The sequence below is a fragment of the Salarias fasciatus genome, chromosome 16, assembly GCF_902148845.1.
Source record: "Salarias fasciatus chromosome 16, fSalaFa1.1, whole genome shotgun sequence".
Classification (NCBI taxonomy): domain Eukaryota; kingdom Metazoa; phylum Chordata; class Actinopteri; order Blenniiformes; family Blenniidae; genus Salarias; species Salarias fasciatus.
Window position 1 is genome coordinate 2,351,925 of NC_043760.1, and position 23,171 is coordinate 2,375,095.

Below are 23,171 nucleotides of genomic sequence, written 5' to 3' on the forward strand. Positions count from 1 at the left end.
TTACCACGACCAAAGACTTAAAATCATCCCTAAAAATATGATCGAACTAGTCTGAAGCGAGTCGATGGTCTCCACTTTAAACGGAACGGTTCGTGGAAACGAGTCGCGCTTCCTTCGACTCGACTCGTCCGGATAAATCACTTCCCATGAAAACAGGAACCAGGCGTCAGTAATCACACACAGAGACATCGATACGTGCCGCACTGACACTGTTCAGACCAGAGCAATCAAAGCACGAGCAATGCTCATTTATAGTCATTCAATTTTTAATTTAATAATCGTCTTTACAGTTAAATAAACCACATACTTATGCCAGCAGCAGCGGTTTTTGCATCTTAAAATGAGAATTAAACTTTTAAAGGTCAAATGATGACGATTGCATTAATTCTGTTTTTGTATCTTTAGCATTAATATTCATCCCACATTGTTATTGGAAATGAGAAGCAGTTCTCAATTAACTTACCTGGTAAAACGAATTTAAAAAATGCATAACTAATAACAATATACATTAAACTACATTTCGTAATAATTCTGTTGTTATTTTTGATATGTAACAACTTTTCTTTGTTGCTTTTCTATTGGCCGCTACACATCTGATATTTGCTCTGATGGACTGTAGCTACACACACATTCTCACTGTAATTAATGAAGGGGTGCAGGAAGCCTTTGGTTTTGTCTGTCAGACTGTACAGCTCTGCTGTATACGTAGAATATGAGCAACAACTCTGAATAAAATATCCTGCAGTCTTGGTCAATTTAGAATGTTCTATTTTTTTATTCTTTAATTGCACACTTCCTCAATGCGCGCGCGCGCACGCACGCACGCACACACACACACACACACACACACACACACACACACACACACACACACACACACACACACACACACACACACACACACACACACACACACACACACACACACACCCATTGTGACATAAAGCCTATTCTTCTTTTCCAGCATCGCTGTTCCTTAGACACTTTTTTTAACCTATTTGTGTGTACTTATTTGTTCTGAATTTCTTCTTCTTTCCCTCCATCTTCTTTTTCTCCGTCCCCAGTTTCCATTCGATTTCCAAATTTCTGTCCAGCTGAGCGAACTGGACAGTCCTCCCAGTTCTCCCAGTTCTTCCTGCTCTTCCGGCTCTTCCGGCTGCAACAGCGGAACAGTTTCCTCCACCAGCTCCACCGGTTCGACTCTTTTCCTAAAACAATGCCACCGTGCTCGTGCTGCTCCAGTTGGAGAAATGCATGTAGAACATCTGTTCTGGAGGAGGTCAGCGTCACTGCTGGTAAAGAAGCAGAGAAAAGCAGGAGTTTCCATCCAGCTGCTGGAGGCGGCGCTCAGCTGCCTGCCGTGTGTCTCACCTTTGAAATCCTGGGGATCTGACGAGGGATGAGGATCCTGGTGGGAGCAGCGACTCTGGTGTCTTCGCTCTGGTGTTGAGGAGCGACCGAGGTTCCTGAGAACACACCACACACACAGAAACACACAGGCTAAAAACACTGATCAGTTAGAGTGGGGACTGAAGGGCGTATTCATGTTTCACTATTGAGGGCAAATCATGAGTCAGCTGAGAGATTCTCAGCCTCATAGAGGATTCCCACTGAGGGACTCACCTGCGCGTCTCCAGTCGTCCTTGCAGAACAGCTGCTTCATGACTTTCTGCTGCTCCTCCACCTCAGCCTCCCTGTGGACCTGCAGGATGGTCTTTGGGCCCTGGTCGGCCTTCCGAGGAACCCAGTTGTTCTGAGAAGAATAAACGCATTTTTTTTATTGTCAGTCGAGGAGTTAGAGTTCAGTCTCTCAACCAAGCACTCACCTCTTCCAACGCCACCACGTCCTGCAGCATGAGTCGGATCCGTGTGGATGTCTGGCGCTCCCGGATCACTTTGGCCATCTGGTCAAAAGGACGATCCATTTGTGGCTGATGGAAAGAAAAGCAGGAGATGATGAGAGAGAGAGTTATTTTTGTGTCTCTGTTTCATAACAAAAAGCAGTGATTTGTGACTTTAATTCTCATTTTCTTTCCTCAAATTAAATAAGACTACATGCTCCAGTTGAAGGGATTGGTTTTCAGATCAAGGTTTCTGGTTTGGAGCCTTTAAGATAAGCTGAGCTCGTCTGAATCTGACCTAAAGATTCTCATGTCATTTCAGCTCCATCGCTAAACAAATGTCCCAAAAGTATCAGTTTGATATTCGAGAAAAATACAAACATGAATCCGGAACCGATAAAGCGGCATTCTCAGCCTCACCTTGGCTCCTGTAGCGTGGAGCTCTTTGCCGACGGTGGTGAGCAGCGTGCACAGACCCTGCAGCGAGTCCTCCTCCTGCTGCTTCAACAGCTGGAAGGAACAGCTGACAATAATGGCCGCCGTCAGCATCTGAAGCTTGAAGAGTTCCCCGATGAGTCTGAGCAGTCCGCCTGAACGCCTCTGGGCCTTGCGCTTCACGTCCTCCAGCTCCTCCTGACGCCGCTCGCGCTCTGTGGCCTGAAGAAAGCAAGACAAACATTCACTGAGCTGTTCACACATGTCTGTGACAGAATGTGAAGTCGAATCGACAGTTACGGATGCAGACGAGTCGGGCTCCGCCTGCTTCCTCTGAACCAGGACGTCGTCTCTCCTCTCCACGGCGAACTCCTTCTGGCAGCGGCGGAGCAGCAGCGTGCGGAAGGTCACGGCGCTGCCGGCTTTCTCGGCCGTCTGCACCTTCAGCTGTGAACCACAGACAGAGGTTGAGGTTAGGAGGAAAAACAAAGCAGGCTGTATATAACATTCCACCAGGCAAATTTACAGCTACAACAATGTCCTCTGCTTTAAAATGTAACCTTTGATTCTTAACTAACTGTGATAAACAAATCTGGCGCCCTTACACTGGCAAGGCGGCGGCACAGCTCGCCGTACATGGCGGAGTAGCTGGGCTCGTCGACGGCCTTGTCAAACACCAGGTCCACCACGCCGCCGAGCTTCTCCTCCGAGTCCACGCACAGCTCCAGCACCTGCTGCACCGGGCGCTCGAACCTCTCAGTTTGTTCAAGATGGCTCGCACTTTCCGCAGGAGGTCCTGGGGAGAAATCATTTAGAAAATATGGTTAATCAGTGTGATCATCAAACGTTTGTCCCATTTACAGCCACACTGAAATCCACAGTGCAGTGTAAGTAGAGTGTTTTGAGTGTGAACTTTTGCCCGTGCCTCCGTCTGCAGCATCTCACGGTCCTTGGCGGGGCTGTCCCTCCTCATTCTGGGCCTCCAAGCGTTGGTGCACTTGTTGAGTTCGCACTTGTTCAAGTAGATGGTCTCAATTTCAGGTTTCATTGGCTGTGAAGGCAACAGAATTATACAAATAGAGAATACAGAGTCAATATATGCAGAAAACAACAGCCAACAGTGAATGCAATCAAATAGAAATATTTAGGAATAAATAAGATGTTTGAGAGTCATTAAAGGGGCCGTATCATGCTTTTTTTAGCTAGTCCAAACCCTAGCTTTGGCATTAACATGGTAATAGTTTATTTTTGGCGCTAAGGAAAAGTCATTTTGTGTGAAATAAAAGATTTTCTGGGGATAATTCTGAAACCTGGAAGAGAAAACGCTCTGTTTCACTGAAAATCCCGCCTCTCCCCCTGTGGACTTTGACTGACAGCGAACTTCAACCAATTGGAGCTTCAAAACAAATCTAAGGGTTAGCTTTAGCGTTAGCTCTAGCTTCTCTACATGCAAAGACACGCGAAAACATCTTTTCCTGTTAGGGACTCACCAAGCGCAGACCCTTCAGACCCTTCAGACCCTTCAGACCTTTCAGACTCTTGCTCTTGCTTGACTGTTGCTTTCAGACGATGGTTAAAGTTTATCTCCGTAATCAGAGATACAAAAAGCGGCAACACTGATTGCCGAGGGCCTGCGGGGGGTGGGGGGGGGGGGGGGGGGGGGGGGGGGGGGGGGGGGGCTGGGGGCTGGGGGCGGCCAGGGGAGCCATCTTCTCCTAGTGACTTCAGTATGGGAAACAGCGTTTTCACGGTGCGGGAGGGGCTGCCTCTCTGAGCAGCAGAAAAGCAAGGAAAGCTCAAACACACAGGCACAAAGGAAAAAAGCGCTTCGGGGTGTTTTTGGTGAGAACATAACTATATAACAAGGTTAAAACATACAAAAAGTGAATTTTGCATGATACAGCCCCTTAAAAGTGTAAAGTGATGACTGCAGCGTTGGTCAATAACGAATTTAGTGGAATATCTGATGGTACAGCTGCAGCAGGAGGTAAGAAACACCTCACAATTAAATTAAGGGGTTATAAATGCTGGAGCTGGACTGAACGCTAAGAGAAGAAAGGCGCACGGCGGTTCTTTTTTTAGATAAACTTTGACGACCTTAATTCATTTTGATTTCCATTGTTAGCCTAGCTTTAGCGTCTCCCTCAATCTGTCCATCACTAATCAGGACCGTATTACTGTCTGCGATCAGGACCCGCCTACATCAGCAGCAGCCAATCAGCTCTCAGTTTGGAAACGACGCTGCAGTCTGAGCCCCACTTGTCAAAAAAAATAATAATAATAAAAATTGCTCTTTGTTGCTGTGGCAGTTTTGGTGAATCAGAGCCAAAGATGAGGAGTCCAGGTGTTGACGCTGTACAAGGAGGATTTATTCAGGGCTGTAGAGGAAGCACACACAAACCAGCTGATGAGGAGGAACCACTGAAAGAGCTGGGTTTTTTTCAGTTTACTGTGGAGGGTTTTTAAAATCAGCTCTGTCATGTCATTTTAAAACAGACACCATGCAGGTTAACATTTTTCAAAAAAAAAAATCAGACTGCCTTGGAAATACAGGTTGTCTGATTTCTTTAACCCTGAATTATCATCCTAAGGGTTTCCTCAAACCTGTCAATGGCTCAAGCAGTGACCTCTGACCCTGACCTCTGACCCTGCCCGCAGTGGCAGTCTTGGGGGAATTCAGTTTCTCACACAGGCCCGAATCACATCATTGCAGCATTATCCAGGAACAGGTGGATCTTCTGGCCACTGCTCAACTACTGAAGATGGAAAAATAGAAATTTGTTTTGACAAATTTCCAGAGGTGGAAAGAGTTCTGAAAATTTTGTTTTGAAGTACTAATACTGCTACACTGATTAATGCTCAATTACACGTAAAAGTACTGGTGTCAGAAAAATACTTGGGAGTATAAAGTATGTTTCCAGATAAACTGCCCAGAGTATTATTTCTTTTAGCCAATGGATGCTTTACTGTGTCGTCAGGAGCAGCCATCTTATTTGATTGGTCTGATACGATGCTGCGTTTAAAGCCTTTTCTCAGATGAACAATGGAAAAACTGCCAAGACAGTTAGTCTTGTGACCAAATGTTAATATAACCAGGAATTTATTTTTACTAAATGAATCCCCCCTTTTAACATTATTTTGCTTTATTTTGGTTTTAATTCTTTAAATCAATATAATTTCTAGATTATTTAAATTTTGAGGTTGCAGAGTGAATCCCTCTCAGAGAATCAATCACATCAAAACCTTCTCTTTGTTTAAAAACCTGCTTATTTTTCCTGAACTGCCTGTTCTTCCTCCATATCAAACTCTTCTCTCTCTCTCTCTCTCGCAGTGCATGCTGGGAGTGAGTGGTGGTAGGAGTGTGTGAGAGCGTGGTGTGTGTGGCGCTGCTTTTTGCTTGTTTTTTTCAGTTTGTTTAAGTTGTTAATGTTCACTGTCACCGTAGTTTATTGATCACGGAGCACATTTTAGTTTATATCGTTTTGGGGGTTCTTGGTTCTGCCGTCCGTTTGGGGGTCTGGCTGCAGCCATGACCAGCCTCAGACAGCTCACCCGCAGACACGGGGCCCGGGTTGTGGCCCCGCCCCCTGCAGCGTGGAGGGCGTGGCCCTGGCTGAGGGGGAGAAGGCGGGCTAATGTGAAGTCGGTCGCAGTGATGAACAGCGCCGTGGTGGTCTTCCTGGACCAGCTGGAGCAGGCCAGCGCCGTGGTGGAGTCGGGGACAGGTTCGTCCCGGTCCAGCCGGGTCGTCCTGTCCAACGTCTGATGGTGAGGTGGGGGGGACGGGTGGAGCAGGACCAGGGTGAGACCGTGATGGAGGAGACTGATAGTGAGTTAAACCATGAGGCTGAGTGGAGGAGGGAGAGGAATTTACTTCATGCCAATAAAACTCTTCTCATCAGGCCAGATCGTTTCCTCTGCTGCTCAAACAGTCGACTGCTGCTCCAGCTAAACGCCTTGAAGATGGACAGAAGGAGTCTGAAACACTCGGCTTGTATTTGGTTTTATTGAAGAAGAGAGATATGAATCGGTAGCCTTTTTTTTTAAGGCACCTCCAAAATGTAGAACAAAAGCTGAACCATTTATTTATTCAGAATACAAAAATACACATCTCAGTGACTCCAAATCGTAATAAATAGTTAACCATGCATTCTAACCATAAAAAGGCACAGAAAACAGTCACTTAGTAGTCATAAAAATGATCAACTACTTTACCAAAAATCATCCAGATAGTAATACAGGTGACGACCGTAACATTATATTCCAAATGTGAGAACACAAAACACGCCATATCATTTAACCTTAGGCAATAAATATGCAAATATTTGTTTATACCTACATATATATCCTTACAAATGAAAACTGTGCCATTGTAAACGTAATGTAAACAAATAAAACTCACTTTTCTCCCATAGCGTCAGGACTACATGCCAGCTAGCCTGTCTTCTTAAAGATCGTTGCATGGGTTCTCCCGGGGTTCTGGAGAACCAGGCAGTTTGCAGCATTATGTACAGTCCACTGAGAAGACACGGCGAGGGGGGGGGGGGCGGCCAAACACACCCAGACGGTTCACACACACACACACAAACACACACCGAGGAGCGGCAGCTCCGTTCAAACCAGCACGAAGAGACGGAGACAGAACCAGAGTCTGAAATGTTCAGTCTGATCTGACGAGACTAAAACTCCTTCAGTCAGGAGCAACGAATCAGGAAACGTCTTTTGATTGACAGACTGTCCATGTCTGAGAGGAAGACCCGTTTACACGACGACGATTCAGGTGAAAACGCAAAAATTGAAGCTTAATTTGTTTGAGTAAAGTTTGATGTTTACACGGAGACGCTGAAAACGACGTGGTTAGCCGTTAGCATCGCCGCCCAAACGTTGCCACAAAGTGTTGTTTTTCCTCGTTCCCATGGAGACAGACCGTTTTCCAGAAGTTCCACTTTGGGAGCAGCTGTCAAAAAAGGTGCACCGCTGTGGAAAGTTTTGCGTTTTCACTTGAAAATGTCTTCGGTTTAAACGGGGTCTGAAACCGACGGGAGGCCGGCGTTCCAGTCAGGGGTGACTGGATTCTAGACTCTTCCAGCAGGGATTTACTGACCGACCAGCCGATGGATTTCTTTTTATTTTATTTTTTTTAGTTTCAATAAAACAGACGTGCGTCTTCAAAGTGGAGAATGTGGATCTTGATCAGCTGATCGGTGGTTCCTTCAGGTCTGGGGTCAGAACCGGGATCCACTGGATCATCAGAACCGTCACAGCTGTAGACTGAATCGGTTTTAAATCCACTCCAAGTTCCCCAGCTCTTCTCCAATTAATAAAAATCCTCTCATTATGGACTTTCTTAACATGTGCAAGTCTACTTGTGAGAGCTGGAGGCTGAGGGAGACCAGGCGACCCCCAAAGGGGGTCCCAGACCTCAGTTTGGGAACCACTGAACATGATCCTCCAAGGATTTAACTCTGCATGAAGGCGCTGCAGAAATCTATCTGTCGCCGTGCTTTCTCTCGCTCCTCGTCACGTTTGAAACACTCTGCGCTGATTGTTTTGTCTGCGTCCGGCAGCAGGAAGCGGAGATAAGACGCTGAAATGTTGAAGAGCAACATGAACGTTTGGGAAGATGAAGCCGGAGGGCGTAAAGCAGAGAGGCTCTGGTGAAACTGAGCCCGAGGCTCCAAACTCTGCAGGGGTTTCAGTGAAATGTTAACAGCTGCTGGTGAAACACACAGTCACACACCTGAACACACCGACACATCTCACAACACACACCTGAACACACCGACAGGCGACACTACAGTCGGGCCCGCCCACTCCGCCCCGCACCCGCCCAGTCAGTGGATCACCTTGGAAGCACAGAGGAGTGAAACTACAAACCAGTGTGCCACTGGAAGAAAATCTGCAGGCTTGTTAGTTAAGGTGGAGTCTTATCTAAAAATCCTCAAATCTCAAGGAGCGCATGTAGAAAAAAATCTCATTTTCTCCTGCTTCCCCTCCCCAACACCTCGAGTGAGAAACGTCACGGGGGAAAGCTCTGAAGACAGTATCAAAACAGGAGAGGAAATATTGCACCATCATAAGATTACGACAGCGATATCATGTAAAAGAGATCCCAACCAAACACACAAAAGTTAAGGTGTAATATACACAATCAAAGGTGTGAGCTTGTTGACAATGCATGCCGTGTCCAACCAGCTAGAACTCAGACTACAACACTGACAAACATTGTTTGCATACACTGGCATACTGTATATACAGTGCATCTGATTTAGGTTTAGATATATGTACACATAGCATCACATACTGAAGTATACCCTGTAATGCCACCAGTTTGAAAAGAAACTAGAAGTAGTGTGAACGACTCGGCGCGCCGTCCGTTTTCTGAAGAGGAGAATCGAAGCTGCGCTGGAGCGACTGCCCTAACATCACCCCAACGTCTGACCGCCGTCCTCCGTAGTGTTCAATACTGCACCGAAAGGTAAAAAAGTCGAGGCGAGGCTGTCGATTGGATGCTATGATATGCCGATAGGAAAGTGCCGTTTAGATATTCCTTAAAGGAAAAACAGAAACAGATCGAGCCTGACAGAAACTAGAGCTGCTCCCAGAAGTCCGCGAATCCACCAGCAGGTCGACGGAATCGCCGCTTTAAAGGCTCGGTGAAGGAATCTCCCATGTCTGAATGTGTGGCGACACTCAAAGCTACCGTTCATCTTTTTTATCTGTTAAATAACTTTCACAAAAAGTAATTTTCCCAATAAATTCCTACTTTTCTCATCCTGTGAAGCACCGCCTCATTTTGGGGGCGTGTCCAAAAGTGCATCCAATAGGAATGTTTGGTTGACTGTGTCTGGGGGAGGGCAAATCCATCTCCATGGAAACAGGGGAAAGATTTTTAGTTTTGCTTCTGGAATGTTGAGTCATTTTCATAATTATGCCGTTCCCATGGAAACAGGAATCATTTTTGGAACATTGCCGTGTAAACGTGAAACTTTTCAGAAAAACGTCTTGTCGTATAAACTGACGATAATTCAGTTTGGAGCGTCGACCTGGAACAATTAAAAAGATTTTCTGCTACATTTGGCACTTTTCTCCAAACAACTCATCGATTAATCAGGAAATCCGTGAAGAAAACAGCTAAACTAAAGATTCCTGCAGCTCTAACTAACAGTAATCAGATTCCTGCAGCCTAAGAAAGGAGTTCAACCTAAAACCCACTGGCCTATGAAATAAAGAGTGGACTGTTTTTTCTTAGACATTCACTTTGGTACTGATTTTCACATCCACAGAACGTGCCAAGATACCAAGATTAACTCCACAGATTCAAACCACATTGACAGTTTTGTGGGTTTTAAAAATAAAAAAATTCTTATCATTTTTACCAATAAAGCACATTTTACGCTAAATAACTGATATGGCACCTGACAGAAATCTTTGACACTTCATGCAAAGGAAATAAATTAAAGCTAGAAAGAGTTGAACTGTTAAAAGTAATCATAAAAACAGAAAAGAAAGGGATGCACTCAGTAGTAACAGATGGCATCGTAATACTAAAGTCATGTCAAACTTGTTCAAGTGTTAATTCGCACACAGAAGAAATCAAGACGCTAATCATGCACTTAAACCGATCTAAAGTTGAGCAAGCATGGCGTGCGAGGGTTTCCCGCGGCTTCCCGGGCGCCGGCGCCGTCTTGGCGAAGATCCAGCCGATGGTCTCCAAACGCTACCAGAACCAAGAACCGAACCCGAGTTCTGCTACCAGCTCGCTGAGAGGAGGGCGAGTTGCATACCTGACGGAGGGCGAGGAGTGGGAGTGGCTTGTCTCCGTATGTGTGTGTGTGTGTGTGTGTGTGTGTGTGTGTGTGTGTGTGTAGTTTTCTCCACCAGTCGTTTTGGCACCGAAGCACAAACAGAATGCATCTTGTTGAGAGTGTCTGAACCGGGGGACGGACCGCCGGCTCCACGCCGTCCTCCACGCCGTCCTCCCCCCCTCCACTTCCTGTGGTGCTCCCGAACGCTCCGGACGCCAGGGGACGGCTGGACCCCCCCACCGCCCCCCCGGCGGGAGCTTCACGTCACTCCCACGTTAGAGGTCGACCATGGAGGCCTTGGCCAGGTCCTTAGTTCCCTGGAGAATTCTCTTCATATGACCCACTTTCGATATCCCCAGATCCTGCAGGACGGAAGCAGAGACGCTATAAATACACCGAACTCTGACCCCGAGGGAGACACAGCCGCTTCACCCCAAGAACCAGGAGAACCACTGCGAAGAACGGCTGCTTTAACATAAACCGCAGAGCTCTGATCCTGGAACCAACTGACATGAAATACTTTAAATCCAAGGAAGAAAAAATATATAAAGGTCTTTTAAAAGCTTTCAATAAAACTAAACATATCTACTAATCATTTCTTGAATACATTTCACAAGGTTTCACACAAGAAGACAAAGTATCTAAAAAAAAACAAACAATGAAGACAAAAAAAGAATTTTCCCCTTGAAACAATCAAATAATTAAAAAAGGTTTGAATATCAACTGAGTACTTTTGTAATTCAGTGCATTTCACTGGGTTTTACCCATCATCCCTTGGAAATGTCAGAACTTTAAAAAAGGAAATGGAAAACTAATTTCCAATAAATATTGCAACAAAGAAATAATTTACCGCAAGTCTGTCCTGTCCTGACTGTATGTAGATTGTTGGTATAAACTGAATAATCCCGATGTAAAAAAAAAGGCTAAAAGCTTTGTGGTCACAGCAGTGTGTGTTCACGCCAGCTGGAGAGGAAGTGGGCGGGGCCTCAGCGCTGACATTCCATCACAGTCAAACACTTTTCCCATCAACACACTGACGACAACGGGATCGAAGCTTTTCGGTTCGTAACATAGTCTGGAAGTCCAACTGAACGAGACAAACACACCGATGAGAAGAAGAAGCCTCTGGAGAATAAAACCCTCCATGAGGCCGTTTGGTTTGTTTTCCTCCAGAGTGTCATGACTCCCAGTCCAGATCGTCCTGGTCCTGTTCCCAGTCCAGATTCTGCTGGACTTGGTAGTTTTGGAGTTGACAGTCACCATAATACCAATCCAGCTCGGTGTTCTGTCCATATGAATGTCCATGTCCTCCAGTGTTCATGTTTAGGGACAGTACCAAATCTTTTATAGGTACCGACCGAATTCCGTCGGTAGTAAGTGTACTGATTCAGCTGAAGCCAAACGGCACCATGTTTCGGTTCCTGAATGCATCCTTGTGACTGTGAGGGAGGGGAAGAGGAGGCTATTTTCCATGCCGTACCTGAACACAGCATTGCTCGTCCAAGAGCCTCAGAACGTCAGTAGCTAGCATGTCAACAAAGGAAGCGTGACGAAAACACGGCTCCGCTTTTCAAAATACGGTGCAGATTACGCTCAATGCAGCGGGAAAACTTCTGATCTGAGGAAGCTCCTGGTTAAGAACAAGATTTGTCTCGTGGCTGAGGAGAGACCAGCCTCAGATCTACGGCTAAATCTCCTGCATTCAGCACCATTAGCACGCTAACATCAATTAGCATGCTAGTGTCCATTAGTCCGCCAGTCCATTAACGACTTATCGTCTGCTGCCAGCAACAAATTAAAATCTGTTACCAAATGAACACACACAGAAATACCGAAAACTGGTACCGTTGAGTCCCAGTACTGATTCCTAGATGCGCCGGGAATCGGTACCATATCGGTTCTATTGTGAACAGTACCCATCCCTATTCATGTTTGTTGCGTATCATTCTCTGCAGCATGTGTGCATTTGTGTGGTTTCCTCATGTAAAAACTAGAGTTTTTAGAAATCTTTACAATATTTACTCAAGCAACTGGAATCTGCCATTTTTTAAAAGTGTCCAAAGAGTTTTAGCAATTAAGATTCACACTGCATTCAGAACATAATCCTCCCTTCATAACGTCATGTAAATATGTTAATAATAAAAAAAAAAAAATTAAACCAAATGTGTTTAGCTACACTGACTTGACACAATAAGAAAACTAATTTTATGATAATACTAACTTTGGAACAATTTTCCACAATAAAACAATAAAGCACTAAAACTCTTTAGAGACATAGAGAGACGGACCGGTAATAAAGGACAATGAAATGAGGGACGTAAGTGGAAACATAGAAACAAGTGTGTGTGTTTATTATACACATTAGCAACCTATAACTGTTCCTTTTTATCCCCTGCAGTAGATGGTTGTTTGGAAATGGTGGTCCACTGATGCATTCTCGTAAACAGAACATTCCCCTGACGGAGCGTACCTGCCGGAGACTACAGTAGCATGACGCTTTACGCTTTAATTTACGGTGCCTTGATATGTGCTTCAAGTGTCGTGGACTTTGTGACTCTTTTACCAGCACTTTAATTTGAAAGTATGACGCACCGTTCCTAATCTTAAGAGATTAAAAGATCCCAGATTATCTCAGCCGTTCCTTCGGGGGCTGTACAGACGTTAAAGCTCCCTGCAGCTGGATTCTACCCCAGAGTCTCTCCAACAGAAGCCTCCTTCAGACCTTCTTTGGCAAGTCCAGCTCAGCCCCGTCCCCTCTATGATGGCTCCTCCTTGTGGTGTAGTACTCAAAAGCAGCCTTGGTCTTAAGAACAGTCTCAAGACCACCTTTTCAAGGTCTTGGTCTTGACTCTGTCTCGGCCCCTTCAAGTCTTGCCATACTCTGCACTTGGTCTTGTCTTGGTCTTAGAATGCTCTGACCTTGCTCTTGCCTTAATCCCCTTTAAAGTCTTCATCTTGAGAAACTCTGGTCTTGGTCTTGACTTGGTCCAGGCCCCTTAAAGCCTTGGTCTTAACTCTATCTCAGTCCCTTCGAGCCTTAGTCTTGGGAATTTCTTGTCTCGGTCTTGGAATGCTCTGGTCTTGATCTTCACGTAGTCTCAGCCCCTGAAAGTCTTGGTCTAGGAATGCTCTGGTCTTGGTCTTGACTCTGTCTCAGTCCCTTCAAGTCTTGATCTGGTCTCTTTCTTGGGGCGCTCTGGTCTTGGTCGTGGTCTTGTCTTGGTCTTGATTCAGTCTAGGCCCCCTATCGTGCCTGTCGGGTCCTGCACTCCTGCAGCCACATGGGGGCGCTGTGGCCCTCTGTTTCAGCTGTCCGGTGCCGGCTGTGTTTCTGGAAGCAGAGTTCCGGCTGCTGATAATGCTGACTGGTATCAGCTGGTTCCGGGCGGAGATCCTTCCCTCTATTGGACCGGGTCTCAGACTTCACCCGACGCTGGACCGTAGCTCGACAGCACTGTTCTCTGCTCTCAGTTTACTGAACGACTGCCTGACTCTGTGTCTCGCCTGAGGACCTGGACAATCAGCCGTCCCGACTCGCTTCTCCATCCCGGGACCGGCCATCCACCTGGCCACGCCCCGACCACGGACTCCACTGTACCGTCTGTAACCCTCGCTTCTGGAGAACAACCCTTTAGACCGGGAGGATCAACCCAACTCTCAGAATCTGGGATCCAGCTAAGATTAATTTGCAAGAATTATTATTATTCCAATAAACCCTGTTTGAATATCCCTACTTCAGTTTCCACCTGCTTTTCGCACCTGAGCATGAGAACCGCCCTGTAACAGATTTGGTCTTTTAATCTGACTCAGTCTTGACCCCTTCAAGTCTTGGTGTTGTCTTGGTTTTGACTTGGTCTCGACCCCTTAAAGTCTTGGTCTTGACTGGGTCTCTGGTTCGGTGATCTTGACTACAGCGCCGGTTCCTCCATCAGGTTTGGAGGGCAGCAGGATCCATATTGATCCAGGCAAACGGACACTTCAGTCGTTTTCTATTCACACTTGAAAACATGACTGGAAACCCAACCATGACACCTGGAACCGCTTCATTACATTATTGATAAATTATCACGTGTTCACATTCAAACTGGACAAATTCTTCCATGATGTTACTGGTAATTATTACGTTATTGGCTGTCATAACCCCTCTACACGCTACAGAGCGCTCCATTAACTGCAGGGATCTTTGGTTGAAGGTCTGCAATCTGTGGCTCTTCCTTCACCATATCAGCTTGATGATATGTTTTATGTGTTTTTTTTCCTCTGAAAATATCATTTTTTTCTCCTCTTTGTGACATTTGAGAGTGAAGTGCCGTTAGCGGAGCTACTTTCTCACTGGCGCTGTGGACTGTTGGGACCTGGATGTCTGGCGTTGGAACAGTTCTGGACTGCAGTCTCACTGGGGATCAGATGACGGCTGTGGGTTTCCTTTCAGGCTAAGTTACGCTCATTTGGTGCTGCTGGCTGACTTCCCCCCTCTCGAACAGATACACGGTGTTAGTGGGTTGCAGCAAGTCTGTTTCACCAAGCAGAAGCCAAGCAGAGCGATGCAGCACAGCGGCGAGCGGCGGCAGCACAGAGCCGGAAGACAGAGAGGAAGAGTCGATTGTGGGTCGGAGGAGAGGGTGGACACAGGTTGAGAGAGGTGTGTGTGTGTGTGTGTGTGTGTGTGTGTGTGTGTGTGTGTGTGTGTGTGTGTGTGTGTGTGTGTGTGTTTACCTTCAGGTCCCTCCTCTCCAGGTGCAGCAGCTCCGAGCCGCGGATGTCGTGTCGGATGAAGGTGTCTCTGTACTCCCCGAGACTCAGCTGTTCCAGCCAGACGCCCACCTCCTCTGTGCCCCACCTCTCCACTACACACACACACACACACACACACACACACACACACACACACACACACACACACACACACACATATAGAGCACAGCAGAAATACACACACACACTGCCATTTAACACACACTGGAACGTTCACTCTTACTGATGTGAATGTGTCACACAGCATCACAGTGGAGGAAAAATCATCGAGGGTAAAGATGGAGAGTGGGGGGGGGGGGGGGGGGGGGGGGGTGGAGGGGGTGAAGGGGGTGGAGCATCGGGGAAGGAGCAGAGGAGGCAGCTGGCGGCGGAGGAAGGAGGATGAAGAGGTTAAAACGAGGCAGTCCAGAGGAAGGGGGGCACATGCACGTCGACGTCAACCACGGTCAGAACACATGAAGAAGGAGGGGAAGGAGAGGAAATCCAGCTGAACCAATCAGAGACCAGCCCACGATGAGGGGAAGGAGAGGAAATCCAGCTGAACCAATCAGAGACCAGCCCACGATGAGGGGAAGGAGAGGAAATCCAGCTGAACCAATCAGAGACCAGCCCTCGATGAGGGGAAGGCCGTTCAAACGCTGCTCGTCTAGACGTTTCCTACTTCTTGAAACTTTGGCTCCCTTTCTCTGGTTTGTTCTCCTTCTGAAGGCTTGCTGACTGAGCAGGGCATGAGGGTGGAGGTGGAGGAGGGGCGTGGGGGGTGGACGGGGTCAAACCGTGGGACGAAACGCCGCGGTGCCTGAAACACTGGTTTCTTTTAGTGTGGAACGGTGAATGGATGCGATGGCTGAATGGAGCGAGGACGGTGACATTTCCCCTTTAATATCCAGCTTCCAACATTCACTGCTTCACAGGGAAGCTCGATCCAGGCGGACTCCAGAGCGGAGAGACCGTCTGTCCGCTCAGTCACGGGAAACCGCGGGACACTCCTACCTGACTGGGGGCTGGTCTTCTTGGACGCCTTCTCCTTCTTGAACTTTGGCACAATGCGGAACATGCTGCTGCGACTGTTCCTCTTGCCGTAACCCAGAGAGGGGTCCTGGTACATAAGCACAGTCAACCTATAGCTTTTCATTTAGCTACCCGACTCTCCCGTTACATGCAGTCATGCTACGCTGAAGCTGCACGGTGAAAAAGCACTAAATCAGCTGTTTATTCTGGGAAAAGTGATTCAGTTTGGTGTGGAAGATTCTTTTAACAGCTGGAACTGAAACTGTAGAGGTAGAAATATAGGTATGAAGGTAGAGTAACTGACAGAAACATAGCCACGAATCTATGTACAGCGGGAAAAACCTCTTCTTCGGCAAGTAAAACCAATTTTAGTCTGTAAAGCTGGCAGTGACGATTTGATACTGAGGTTTGAGGTCATGTGACAAAGCGTCGTCAGCAAAAGGAGCTCGGTTCATGGAGTGTTTACTGCCCAAACATTAGATTTCTGGTGGAAATCTTTAGACAAAAAAAAAGAAAGAAAGAAAGAAAGAAACTGCAGTTAAAAGTGCCCAGCATCAATTCTGCTGAAATGGAGACGTAAAATCTTCTCCTTTTGACATTTCATGTTTCCAGCTGTCTGTCACTTTCACTACTGCTTGAAAAACTGATTTCCAGGACCAAATTACAGTTTAATTCATACAGATACAACAAAAAATGTCCAATATTAGACATAAATATGCCTTATTACTTAACCACTATGAGATAATACAAACCAGTACAACAGAGCAATCCTGTAAAGGTTTGTTTTGCTGTATTCAGAGTAAATGTGAGGAAAATGCCGATATTTTCGTGAAATTAAAATGAAAAACAATTACAGCTGAAAATCTCAACATAAAGCCAATTTTATGAAACCTTCTGATGCAGAAAACAATGAAATGTCCAGAAAACTTCTCCTGTAGCTGTTGCATTGTGGGTGAGTACAGCTAATGCTAGCCAGCTAGCTAGCTGTCATGGCGGCATCACTCTCAGCTCGAGTCTCAGTGTTTCGTCTGCTGTTCTTCAGGAATGTGTAAACAAACAAAATCAATGTTTTCTTTGAAATTTTTACAATTTGCTTGGTGATTTGGCCTGATTTGAGCCTATTGGAGGCCAGTTTTGGCCCCTGGGCCTTATGTTTGATAGACAAAAACCCTCTGAAGCGTGGGCTCTGGTGGGTTCTTTTAGTAAACCTGAGTTTGTTTCACCTGATGTGCCAAGAGTCAAAGAGTTCACAGATTTTCAGTTGAGTTGCATTACTGTGTGTGTGTGTGTGTGTGTGTGTGTGTGTGTGTGTGTGTGTGTGTGTGTGTGTGTGTGTGTGTGTGTGTGAGCGCTGCCTCACCTCCTCGTCGTTGGGCTGCAGGATGTGGTAGAGCCAGGGGATTTCTCCCAGCTTGCCCAGCTCCACCTCGACGCTCTGCAGCGCGCCGGACAGCTGCTCCTCCTCCGGCGGATCCAGTTGCTGTTCCAGAGAGAGGAAGAAGGGGAAGAGAAGGGAGTGATTTCCATTTCTCTGATGCCACAGATTGAGTGAAGGAGTGAATAATCCAGGGCAGAGAGGAGCTTCGGCCGCGGTGACTCACCAGGGAGACTCGGCCCAGCAGCAGGGACTCCGTCTCGTTGTACAGCGCCTTGACGGTGCTCGCCACCTCGATGGCCGTGTTCCTCGTCAGGCTCTGCAGAGGGAGCGTTCAGGATCCCGATCAGTGTGCGCACACCCACACACACACACACACACACACTCGCCCACATGACGGGGACTCGGGTGAAATATGGGAAGAAGGAGTCCGAGGAAAGTTTAACTGAGAGGAAGATCCAGGTTCCAGATCAATAAATACTTAAGTTATGAGGTTAGACGGAGGTCAGAGGACGTGTGTGTGTGTGTGTGTGTGTGTGTGTGTGTGTGTGTGTGTGTGTTAACTTTGTCTTCATATATCATTGCAAATATTTGTCCTCTTTCATGTTTTTGACGTTTGAAGCACTTTGAGTCCTGAAAAATGACGAAGCAGTAAATATAAACTACTCCAGTAAAAATCATCCAGTCATCAGGATGAACTCACATAAATAAAGGCTCCATGTAAAGAAGCGAGAGGCTCTAGCGCCCCCTAGTGGCTGATGAGGGGTCTGTGCAGCCATCCTGGCATACACTCCCTGAACCAGCCATGTCTGGGCTGCTCTCTGTGTGTGTGTGTGTGTGTGTGTGTGTGTGTGTGTGTGTGTGTGTGTGTGAGAGAGAGAGAGAGAGAGAGTGTGTGTGTGTGTATGTGTGTGCGTGCGCACCTCTGGAACTTGGGGTGTGTCTTGTTGATGGCGTGGGACGCGGCGTTGACGGCGTGGGCCAGCTCCTGCTCCAGGAGGCCGTTGGTCTTGGCCGCCTCACAGATCCTGATGGAGGAGCAGGCAGGTGAGCGCCGGGAGAGTGTGTGTGTGTGTGTGTGTGTGTGTGTGTGTGTGTGTGTGGAGGAGGCCTACCTGGTGATGAGCTCCTCGGAGGCCCGGGCGCAGGCCTGCAGCAGCGCCGCCTCCTCCTCCGTGGCCAGGTCCACCGACTGCTGCGGGTACAGGTGCGGCCGCAGCGGCGGCTTGTCGTACTTCAGCTTGTCCTCCCAGGACTTGAGCGTGTTCTCAAAGGCCTGCAGGGGGCGACGGGGACAGACCACACGACCCGGGGGTCAAACACACCGTGGACACGGCTCCGGTAGACATGATGTAAAAAAAAAACCCTTCCACTGAAAGCAAACAGCTGATCGTGATCTCAGTGTGGCAGCGTGTCGGAGTGTCTGCGGCGTTCTGCGGCGTTCTGCGGCGTTCTGCGGCTCCTTACTCTGTCTCTGGTCAGCATCTGCGCCCGGTTCTTGTGCTGGATCTTGATGACGCCGGGCGGCTGGATCCAGGCCTCGCCGTCCACCTGGATGGGGACGCCCTCGTCTCCCAGGATGGTGATCTTCACCGTGCGGCACTGGGGGAGAGACAGCGGCTCGGTTCAGACGCCCGGCGCCCCGCCGGCGTCCCGCGGCGCCAGGCGGTGCTCACCTGGGCGATGCGGTGGTGCTGCAGCTTGATGACCCGGGACACTGCCATCTGCATGCTCCCGAACACCGCCACCACCTCCAGGATCTTATCGTCGAACGACGGAGCGCAGAAGATCTGCAGGGAGAAGTGGGCGGAGCCGTGAGACCGACGGCGCCACAGGAATCACTCTGAGTCAGCTGACCGGCGGCTCCGAGGGGGCGGAGCCTCTGACTGCATGCTTTCAGGGTTTTATATCTACTGATGTTCAGCTGGAATTAGTTGGTTTAAATATATGAATATGAATAAAGCTGAGAGGCGACGGTCTGCATCTCACCTGTGAAGCATTATTAGAAAAACAAAATAAGGTTTTTGTGCTTTAATGACACTGATTTTATCTGGATGTTTCCTTTAAGTGTGAAATGTTAAATGTGATTTTTTTTCCTCTTTAAGGATCCATCATCATCGCTCAAAATCCTGCTTAATGACACTTTAACATGTGGAATTGAACCTGCGACCTCTCAGCTGAGAGATGACCGCTCTACCTAGCTGCTCTACTCACACCGTAACTGACTTCCTGTTTGAGTTTCTCTCATTTCTGATAATCGATCATGTGACCCAGAACGACGACGGAGTTTAGCTTCATGTCCTCGCTCTGTTCACCCAGCGCGTACTGGATGTGTGTGTGTGTGTGTGTGTGTGTGTGTGTGTGTGTGTGTGTGTTCAAGGGTGACCTCTGTAGGGGCTCACTGAGGAGTGTGTGTGTGGACCCTGACACTCTAATCCTCCAGGCAGTTATATCACTGACTCCCCTCTGCCCCCCCGCCCCAGCAGGAGCCCTCTGCCCCCCCAGCAGGAGCCCTCTGCCCCCCCGGAGTCGTACTCACGTCGTCCTCCTTGGTCCCGCCCCAGAAGTTGGTTCCCCCGGCGTAGCTGGGGATGTTGAGCACGGCGATGCCCTGGAGGCTGGGCAGGGGGATGTACTGCCCGTCACACTGGGGGGGGGGGGACACAGAGCGACCTTTGACCCACACAGAAAACTGAAGGCTCTGCTTTACAAGAGGCGTCTTTACCAGAACGTTCTAGAAAAACTGTCGCCTCTTTAAACCAGGCAGCGACGTCTGATGAGATGCCAGAACCGACTTATCAGACCAGCAGAGCGGGGAAACTCCGCCCTGGATTCAAGAGTTCCAGACTCCGAGGCTCACCTCCAGCTGGACCTTCTGCTCCAGGTTCTTGTAGGTTCTCTGCAGGAGCTCCTTGGTGCCCAGAACGCCGTACCACATCATGTTCTTGGTTCGGCTCCTGCATCAGGAAGAGGCAGAGACTGAGACCAGTGGTGAGGAGGAGGGGGGGTTAGGACCAGGACCCAGGAGGGACAGCCCCCCACCTGCATTTCTCGGGGTGCTCCTCCCGCTTGTTGTTGAACTCCAGGGAGATCTTGGCGTCCAGGCCGATGCCGAAGTAGTTGTTCATGACGCATTTCTCCATGTAGCCTTCACTGGAGGACGAGCAGAAAGACGGGTGAGGACAGAGACAGAGAGAGACTGGAGGAGGACAGGAGGACAGGAGGACAGGAAGAGGACAGGAGGAGGGACAGGAGGACAGGAGGAGGACAGGAGGAGGGACAGGAGGACAGGAGGAGGACAGGAGGAGGACAGGAGGAGAACAAGAGGACAGGAGGAGGACAGGAGGAGGGACAGGAGGACAGGAGGAGAACAGGAGGACAGGAGGAGGGACAGGAGGAGGACAGGAGGACAGGAGGAGGACAGGAGGAGGACAGGAGGACAGGAGGAGGACAGGAGGAGAACAAGAGGACAGGAGGAGGACAGGAGGAGGGACAGGAGGACAGGAGGAGGACAGGAGGACAGGAGGAGGGACAGGAGGAGGACAGGAGGACAGGAGGAGGGACAGGAGGAGGACAGGAGGACAGGAGGAGGACAGGAGGAGAACAAGAGGACAGGAGGAGGACAGGAGGACAGGAGGAGAACAGGAGGACAGGAGGAGGACAGGAGGAGGACAGGAGGAGGGACAGGAGGACAGGAGGAGGACAGGAGGAGGGACAGGAGGAGGACAGGAGGAGGGACAGGAGGACAGGAGGAGGACAGGAGGAGGACAGGAGGAGGACAGGAGGAGGACAGGAGGAGAACAAGAGGACAGGAGGAGGACAGGAGGACAGGAGGAGAACAGGAGGACAGGAGGAGGACAGGAGGAGGACAGGAGGAGGACAGGAGGAGGACAGGAGGAGGGACAGGAGGACAGGAGGAGGACAGGAGGAAAGGAGGAGGGACAGGAGGAGGACAGGAGAAGGGACAGGAGGACAGGAGGAGGACAGGAGGAAAGGAGGAGGACAGGAGGAGGACAGGAGGAGGAGGACAGGAGGAGAACAGGAGGAGGACAGGAGGACAGGAGGAGGACAGGAGGAGGACAGGAGGAGGGACAGGAGGAGGACAGGAGAAGGGACAGGAGGACAGGAGGAGGACAGGAGAAGGGACAGGAGGACAGGAGGAGGACAGGAGGAAAGGAGGAGGACAGGAGGAGGACAGGAGGAGGAGGACAGGAGGAGAACAGGAGGAGGACAGGAGGACAGGAGGAGGACAGGAGGAGGACAGGAGGAGGGACAGGAGGAGGACAGGAGAAGGGACAGGAGGACAGGAGGAGGACAGGAGGAGGACAGGAGGAGGACAGGAGGACAGGAGGAGGACAGGAGGAGGGACAGGAGGACAGGAGGAGGACAGGAGGAGGACAGGAGGAGGACAGGAGGAGGGACAGGAGGACAGGAGGAGAACAGGAGGACAGGAGGAGGACAGGAGGAGGACAGGAGGAGGACAGGAGGAGGGACAGGAGGACAGGAGGAGAACAGGAGGACAGGAGGAGGACAGGGGGAGGACAGGAGGAGGACAGGAGGAGGGACAGGAGGACAGGAGAACAGGAGGAGGACAGGAGGAGGACAGGAGGAGGACAGGAGGAGGGACAGGAGGACAGGAGGAGAACATGAGGACAGGAGGAGGACAGGAGGAGGACAGGAGGAGGACAGGAGGAGGGACAGGAGGACAGGAGAACAGGAGGACAGGAGGAGGACAGGAGGACAGGAGGACAGGAGGAGGACAGGAGGACAGGAGGAGGGACAGGAGGACAGGAGGACAGGAGGAGGACAGGAGGACAGGAGGAGGGACTCACAGTGAGTCCAGGTCGGGGTCGATGAACGGTGTGGCGCCAAACGGGTCGATGTTCGCCAGCAGCATCTTACTGATGATGGAGCTGCCGGCGATGGAGGCGGCAAGACCTGCTCGTAATCCTGTACACACACACACACACACACACACACACACACACACACACACACACACACACGCGTGCGCACGTCAATCATCAGTCACAACCAGCGTAACTCAGGTTACTACAGAGAGGATCTTCACTGTTAACTGAGTGTGTGTGTGTGTGTGTGTGTGTGTGTGTGTGTGTGTGTGTGTGTGTGTGGTGTGTGTGTGTGTGTGGTGTGTGTGTGTGTGTGTGTGTGTGTGTGTGTGTTCTCGTATTTCTATCCTTGTTGGGGCCAAATGTCCCCACAAGGATAGCAAAACGTGGAACGACGTGCCTTGTGGGGACCTTTTTCCGGTCCTAAGTAGGAGAAACAGTGTTTTCTTGACCATGTTGTTGTTACTGAAAAAAGTAAAAGCGCAAAAACATTTCTTTAGGGTTAGGCTTTGTTGTGGTGTGGGTTAGGGTTAGGGTAAGGGTCAGGGTTAGGGGCTAGACATGAATGGGAGTCAATGGACGGTCCCCACAAGGATAGAAATACAAGACTGAGCGTGTGTGTGTGTGTGTGTGTGTGTGTGTGTGTGTGTGTGGTGTGTGTGTGTGTGTGGTGTGTGTGTGTGTGTGTGTGTGTGTGTGTGTGTGTGTGTGTGTGTGTACCTGGACAGATGATGCGTGTGTTGAGAACAGGCAGGTTCTCCTTGCTGGTGGTGAACGGGGTGATGGTGAAGGAGCCGTAGGACTGGGTGCTGCGACTCACCCTCCTCTCCGTGGGAGAACAGGGACTCTTAGCAGCTGCACACACACACACACACACACACACACACACACACACACACACACACACAGACCACAGCAGGTCAGGATGTTTCCAGCCCTCGCCTCCTCTCACCAGTAGAGGGAGCCGTTCTCCTGACATCTGATCCTCATGTTGCTGTTCTGGTTGATGAAGCAGGTCACAGGCTGTTAGCCTAGCATGCTAGCTGTCCCACTCGCTTCTTGGCCAGATTGTGAAATTGTGAAAACTTCACTGTCC

At 49.1% G+C, this 23,171-nt stretch overlaps 1 protein-coding gene across 2 annotated transcripts in view; it reads right to left on the minus strand.

Moving 5' to 3' along the window:
- Positions 1–9,631: 9,631 nt before the first annotated feature.
- The window catches only part of dgkh (diacylglycerol kinase, eta), a 53,157-nt gene continuing 39,617 nt past the window's right edge, over positions 9,632–23,171 (minus strand). For both annotated transcript variants that reach the window (XM_030111295.1, XM_030111294.1), the window contains 14 exons: positions 22,796–22,930; positions 22,058–22,175; positions 20,268–20,378; positions 20,086–20,182; positions 19,765–19,872; positions 18,902–19,015; positions 18,693–18,827; positions 18,341–18,501; positions 18,149–18,253; positions 17,452–17,542; positions 17,211–17,330; positions 15,833–15,938; positions 14,801–14,931; positions 9,632–10,446 (listed from right to left, as the gene is read on the minus strand). In XM_030111295.1, the coding sequence (XP_029967155.1) occupies positions 10,360–10,446; positions 14,801–14,931; positions 15,833–15,938; positions 17,211–17,330; positions 17,452–17,542; positions 18,149–18,253; positions 18,341–18,501; positions 18,693–18,827; positions 18,902–19,015; positions 19,765–19,872; positions 20,086–20,182; positions 20,268–20,378; positions 22,058–22,175; positions 22,796–22,930 (1,619 nt within the window). In that variant the 3' untranslated portion in view covers positions 9,632–10,359. The remainder of the gene's footprint in view (positions 10,447–14,800; positions 14,932–15,832; positions 15,939–17,210; positions 17,331–17,451; positions 17,543–18,148; positions 18,254–18,340; positions 18,502–18,692; positions 18,828–18,901; positions 19,016–19,764; positions 19,873–20,085; positions 20,183–20,267; positions 20,379–22,057; positions 22,176–22,795; positions 22,931–23,171) is intronic.